Source organism: Chiloscyllium plagiosum, unplaced genomic scaffold (genome assembly GCF_004010195.1).
Source record: "Chiloscyllium plagiosum isolate BGI_BamShark_2017 unplaced genomic scaffold, ASM401019v2 scaf_12261, whole genome shotgun sequence".
Classification (NCBI taxonomy): Eukaryota; Metazoa; Chordata; class Chondrichthyes; order Orectolobiformes; family Hemiscylliidae; genus Chiloscyllium; species Chiloscyllium plagiosum.
This window is the reverse complement of record NW_025215076.1, coordinates 2,756-9,864: the sequence shown is the minus strand read 5'-3', so window position 1 is coordinate 9,864 and position 7,109 is coordinate 2,756. Positions and strand designations below refer to the sequence as shown.

The 7,109-nt window shown below is 42.7% G+C and overlaps 1 protein-coding gene across 1 annotated transcript; it reads right to left on the bottom strand.

The window, feature by feature from the left end:
• Positions 1-2,425: 2,425 nt before the first annotated feature.
• Positions 2,426-4,287, bottom strand: myct1a (myc target 1a; the record flags this gene model as incomplete). Its single annotated transcript, XM_043686700.1, has 1 exon — positions 2,426-4,287. A coding segment is annotated over one exon (576 nt), but the record flags the coding sequence as incomplete, so codon positions are not given.
• Between the last annotated feature and the right edge of the window lie 2,822 nt (positions 4,288-7,109).

Genomic DNA, 7,109 nt, shown 5'->3' with positions numbered 1-7,109 from the left:
GACACAGGGATCCAGCGCTGCTTATCATTACAGCTTCCTGACTGAAGTGTGGAAATTGCTGAACAGACTACAGAAGGTCAAGCAAACTTTCTCTTCGTTCATCCAACATATTGTGTGCTGAAAGAATTGGCCTTTGCACTATTTTCCTGTTCTCTGCTGGCATTTATACCTCAACTACACCCAAACTTAGATTACTTCCCATTCTTGTCAGCTTCTTGACAATGCATGTCCATGTTCTTTGTGTTTAGATAAGTGTGTTATGCCCTAAACAAATGAAGGTACATGCTGCTTCCCTTTACTGCATGGGGATCTGTCAGTTGTTTGGCTGTGAGGCTGTTAGTTTGGTAATATGTCTCTGCAGGTGATTTGCATCCCAATTGAATCGTTAAAACATAAAAGATTATGGCCATGTTTTAAAGAAAGAAGATACAATAAGTCAGTTGCAGACAGAATTACAAAAGCAGGTTAATTTCCATCCTTTTAATGAGTAGAACAAATGCAACATCGCTTACAAAACTGAAGAACAAAAAGAAAATTCCTCAAAGTTCAATTCAATAGAAACAAAATGTATTAAGGCTTTAATAAAAAAAGAAACAATTAAAAGTATGTATTTTGTAGGTTATGGCTAACAATAAATTGAGAACACTCTGCCATGTGCAGGTCATGTCAGTATATTAGAGCATAGTAAGAAGGGACAGCAATAATTTCAGGCTTCATGACAAACAGCAATTTATATTTTCACCCATCCGCACGACATAATAATACAGATGCTGAATGTATTTGTATTGATTTCTCTTTACCTGGTAGTTTACCAAAGTTGGTCACTTATTTAAACCTATTAAAATAAACAGGCTAATGCTTGTTTGAAAATAATGGACAAGAACTTGATACAAAAGAAAGTCTTATGTCGAGTAAATTCTGAGCTAAGTTCAGATGGACATTCTCCAAAAATGCAAGGTATTTACATGAATGCTTGCCTGTCTTTGCAGCGTTTCATGATTTCAAGGTGTTATTCACAACCACGAAGACCCAGTTGCAAATTGGTGGTGAATTGCTTCTGAAAATTACAAATCTTGTGCTCCGGATCTCCAACATGAAGAGGGACCATCTTCTCTTGTTCATAATGGGAAATAAGTTGAAGGAGACCAATTATCTTACTGACTTCTCTGAAATTAGTTTTACAGCATTTCTGAGGGAAAGTTGCACCGTCAGAAATGCTTTTCTCTTTGGATAGGGCTTTAATGTAAGACCTCATCCCCATCTCAGGTAAATGTAAAATATTTTGAAAAAGACTATAAATCTTTAACTTAAGGCTTCTGGGCCAACATATCTCCTTCATGCTACATCATACACATATGCAAAAAGCAGATTATTGATCATTATCACATTGGTATTCGTGGAAGCTTGCTGTGTGTAAATTGGATCTGCATTTCCACCACCACAACAGTGATTAAAAATTACTTTAAAGCATTTATGCACATTAATAATATATAATTTGTTATAGAAGTTATCCTGAGATGTTGAAAAATGCTATAGAAATGCAGGGTTTCTCTTAATAAATGCAGGTCCCTTTCAGGAGTACAGTAATTGTGCAAGTTACTGCTTGGCTGAGCATAAATGAGTGAGTTTGAACTGAGGTCTTCAAGACAACCAACTATTCTACAATCTGGCAACCGTTCGTCTTCAATGGGTGATGGACATGCAGCAAACTGTCCATTTCAGATGGGTTTGTCTTCATATGTTGCACCTTTTGTGTGTCACACTAATCAGGGCAGGACTTATATACTTAATGGTAGGATCTTGGGCAGTATTGCCGAACAAAGAGACCTATGGGTGCAGGTGCACAGTTCTTTGAAAGTGGAGTCGCAGGTGGTGTTTGGCGCTTTTGCCTTTATTGGTCAGTGCATTGAGTTTAAGAGTTGGGATGCATGTTGCGGCTGTGCAGGACATTAGTTAGGCCATTTTTGGAATACTGTATTCAGTTCTGGTCTCCCTGCTATAGGAAAGATGTTGTTAAACTCGAAAAGGTGCAGAAATTATTTACAAGGATGCTGCCAGAGTTGGAAGGTTTGAGCAGTTAGGGAGAGGCTGAATAGGCTGGGGCTATGTTCCCTGGAGTGTCGGAGGCTGAGGAGTGACCTTATAAAAGTTTATGAAATCATGAGAGGCATGGATAGGGTGAATAGCCATGGTATTTTTTGCAGGATGGGGGAGTCCAAAGCTTGAAGGTATAATTTTAAGGTGAGATGGGAAGATTTAAAAGGAATGCAAGGGGCACTTTTTTTCTCGCAGCGGGTGGTGCATGTATGGAACAAGCTGCCAGATGAAGTAGTGGAGGCTGGTACAGTTACAGCATTTAAAAGATATCTGGATGAATAGGAAGGGTTTAGAGGGACATGGGCCAAATGCTGGCAAATAGGACTCGATCAATGTAGGACATCTGGTCAGCATGGACAAGTTGGACTGAAGTGTCTGTTTCCGTGCTGTACAGCTCTGTGATTCTACTTCATTCAGAGTCAGATGCAAAGTAGGCTGCCAAACAACATGCTATAACTTCAACGTTTAGAAAGAACCTAAATCATGGTTGCACGTAGAGAGCAGTATGAGAGCATTAGGCTCCAAACTCAGGTTGGTTGGAAAAAGGTTGGAATTTACTCTCAGAATCTTACAGCCAGCAGAGAGAGACTTTCATTTAGTGGATTTTGATTCAGGTTACTTTTAATCATGACATCATCCATAGTGCCAATTGATTTTTTTTTGGACAATTTAGGATGATATTCTGTGCAGTACTGGGTAATGTTTATTCTAAGCTGCATGGGTTCACAGCTTCACAGAGCTCAGAAATGTACCAGGCAATGTAATCACCAGACTGTGTGCAAGGAATAAAATTAGAAGGAGCATTGGTATTGAAGGAGTGCTACTCTGCAGGAGGGAGGTTGTTCAGATGAAAGTATGAGCTGGGCACAAAGGATCCTGTAGCAATATAGGAAGAAGAGCAGTGAATCTCTCCATAACATCCTGCTCAATATTTTTGTCTTAGTCAGCTTACTAAACAAGATTCTTTGATCATTATTCTATTGTTGTTTGTGGGAACTTGCTGTGTGTAGATTAGCTACTGTGTTTTTCACAATATAGCATTAACTACACTTCGAGAAACACACTTCATTTAATGTGGGATACTTTGGCTCATACGGAGATAGGGGCATGTGCTCTATGAAAGTGAGCTTTTCTTGTCACTGCAACTATTAGAATCACTGAATTTTACAACACTTGGCACAGAATTATTGAATGGTTACAGTATAGAAGGAGGTCATTCAGCCCAATGAGTCTATACTGGTTCTCTGCAAAAGCAACTTGGATGGTTTCACTTCTCTGCCCTTTGCCTGTAGCCCTGTAAATATTTTCTCTTTGACCAACTCCTCTTTTGAAAGTTTAGGTTCTGAAAGCCTCAGTCATCCTTTCAAACTGTGCATCCCTGATCACTTCATTGGAAAAACTTTCTTTGTATTGTCAATGTTGCTTTTGCCAATCATCTGTGCACTTCTGATTCTTGACCCTTCATGTAGTGGGAACAGTTTCTCTCTATATGCCCTGCCTCGAGGATTTCAATGTTGCATCGTGTACTTTTGCACAGTTTGTCAAGCCACCAACCAACCAATTAAATTACAAACATTGAGAATCCATTGAGCCTCAAATGTTGAGGTCGGAGCATCATGGTAGAGACTCTTTACTGGGTTCCACCACAAAATCGTATGCAGGAGGTGGGGTCTGGGATGAGTGACAATCGTAGTGTCTGGCCTCTGACCAGTGCTGCTCCTGGTAGCCCAGGCTGCAGTTGAGTGTGGATGAGGTGTCAGTGCCAAGCAAGCCAGAGGAGGACTGCATTCTGTCCAGCCCGTCTGCCAAGGGCATTTCAGCAAAAGGGTGGAAGGTGGAGGCTCGGAAAGTGGACTTCCTCCCGTAGGTGTCAGCCTGGTCTTGGGAGGCTTGCCGTTGGAAGGCCAGTGTATTGGCTAAGGCTAGGTTATTGTCACCGTGCCTGTCATAGCTGTTGCTGCGGTAGAAGCCGGTCCTGGTCAGCATGACGTTGTGGGATGAGGATCGGTTGCGCTGGCTGGTGGATGGAGAGATGGAAGCGCTGGCCTGCTTCCTGCGGGCCAGGCAGGTGAAGGCAATCCAGAAGAATGCCCCGATGACAATCCCGATCACGACAGACAATGAGAAGGATAGGATGACACCTTCTAAACGAGAGATAGAGAAGCATAATGAGTGAGAATGACAATTCCAAGGCACGTTTCATGACCTCAGAAAATCCCAAAGAGCCTTATGGATAATTAAGTCACTTTGATTCGGCATAGTCAGGATGTCTTCCCCTGAGCGCAGTGGATACAGGGATATTGAGTAAATTTGAGCAAGAGGTAGATTTTTAATTGGGAATGGGTTGAAGGTTGATGGAGAGTAGGCAGGAGAGTGGAGTTGACGCCGATCTAAGATCAGCTATTATTGTATTAAATGATGGAGCAGACTCGATGGGCTGAATGCCCTGCTTTTGCTCCTAGTTCTTCTGTTCTTGCCTTGGAGGAGACATGTATCACTGTTGCAAGAGAAACAACATTGACTTTGAGGTAATGTGTCATTCTTGTCAAGGACCCAGAAGAATGGAAGTCCTACCCCTGAGAGATGGCAGCCAATCAGAGGATGACAACTCGATTGAACAGCAGCGCCACTACTCATGGTGGCCACTGCCAGTATTGCACCGGGGCTAACCCAGAAGATCACCCATGAATCCTCCAGAAAAGGTAAGCACAGTGGGAGATGGATTCCAAGGAAGAGGAACACCAGCCTTGTGAGAGGTGGGAGAGGGAGCAGGAAGGGAGCTCAGAAAATGGGCGAGGGTTGGCTTCTTGTCAGCTCATCCCACCCTTTTCCCCATCTCCCCATCCCCTCAGTTTACATTGCCAGGTCTCTCATTTAGGCTCAAAATTACGGACGGTGGAGGAATATTAGCCTTTGAATGAAGGACCTGCAGTCCATCATCCCCGCATTCAGAAGGACAAACTCAATGGAGTTTGCTTAGTGAATTTCCCAACAGTTAAGTCTACCATTCATTACCAGTTGACGAGCTGTGGCGATCGGCTAAAGTCCGTAAATGATTCGTCAGAATCACTAAAGGGCCTCAATTGGCCTCTGAGTAGGAAGACTGACCAAACCCTTTCACCCTGGACTTAATCAGGGGGAAGCAGGGAGACAGGGATTTTCACCCACGCCTACATGCCCCAATCACTTGAGACCCCCTCTTTCGGGTATTCACCATTGTAATGTAGAAAACGTAGCAACTGATCTGCTCAGAGCAAGCTCCACAAACAAGTGATGAGACAATCTGTTATTTTTATTGATGGTGATTGAAGGACAGATATTGTCCAAGGTACAAGGGAGAATTGCCTTGCTCTACTTCTTTGAAATGTGCTCTGGGGTCTTTAACATTCATGAGAAGGTACAATATCTCATTGAAAAGCCAGTATTCCTGATAATGCAGCATTCCTTCAATACTGGACTGTGCCAACCTAGCTGGTTAAGTCTATGAAGTGGAAGGTGAACCCATGACCTTTCGGCTCATAGCAAGCGTGCTGCTGATTGACATCCAATATGAGTCATTCAACCACATGTCGTTGAAGGTAGTATCAAGATTTGAATGCGAGACACAAGAACAAACTTGTAGTAATGCGGTCTTCTATATACTCAAAGGTTCATCAGAGACAAGGTAAAAAAATTACTTTTGATGCAGATTCACTGTTTTGGAGACTGCTGAAGGAAGCAAATTAAACCAAAACCCTCTGACTCAGAGATGAGAGTGCAATGACTGAGTGAAGACAATATTAAAATTAGAGGGTTACTAAATCCTGAAGAGAGAATGGGCTTCACAACAAAAGTTAGTTCTTCTTTCACAAAATGCTGGGATTTTGTTTTTATTCTCTTGTGGGACATGGGTGTCACTGACAGGTCAGTATTTATTGCCCATGTCTAGTTGTCCTTGAGAATGTAGTGGGAAGCAACCTTCTTGAACCATTTCAAATCATCTTTATACAGACCCATAATGCTCTGAGGAGGGAATTCCAGGATTTTGAGGAAACGGGGATATATTTCCGTGTCAGGATGGTGTGTGGCTAGGAGAGAAACTTGTAAGGGCTGGTGTGCCCATCTATTTGCTGCCCTTGTCCTTCTAGATGAAAGTATTCGTGGGTTTAGAAAGCACTTTTTGAGGATCTTGCTTGTAAATTTCCGCAGTGCATCTTATGCATAGTACACACTGCGATAAAACAATGACTGCAGATGCTGAAAATCAGATTTTGGATTAGTGGTGCTGGAAGAGCACAGCAGTTCAGGCAGCAACAGGCAGCAGCAAAATCGACGTTTTGGGCACATTGATGCCCTGGGGTTGAAGTGTTCCAAGGTGGAAGATGAGGCATTCTTCCTCCAGGCGTCTGGTGGTGAGGGAGCGGCGGTGAAGGAGGCCCAGGACCTCCATGTCCTCGGCAGAGTGGGAAGGGGAGTTGAAATGTTGGGCCACAGGGCGGTGTGGTTGATTGGTGTAGTACACACTGCTGCTACTGAGCTAATGTTATTGTTGGAAATCTGAAATAATTTGGTGGAAAAAACTAAAAAAAAACAATTCAGCAGTTCTACCATTCCTTCATATAACTGCAGCATCTCAACTCCATGTACACTGACTCTGTATCCTTTTTCCACCCAAAGATCAGCTCCATGGAGATAAAACACAGGCTGAAGCCTTCAAGTGGATGATTTGTATCAGAATGTCATTGTCCTGAAGTAGTCTGTCAATTTTTTGGAGAGAGATTCTGTTCCCAAAATGCCATGGGATAATGAATAATTAATGAACATTTTCTCTTAGATGAGATTCCCCAAAGTGTGGAAACAGGCCCTTTGGCCTAACAAGTCCACACCAACCATTCAAACAGCAATCCATTCTCCCACCCCATATTTAAACCTGATTAATACATCCAACATGGCCAATTCACCTGCCTATCTTTGGATTGTGGGGGGAAACCTGAGTACCCAGAGGAAACCCATGCAGACACGGGGAGAATGTG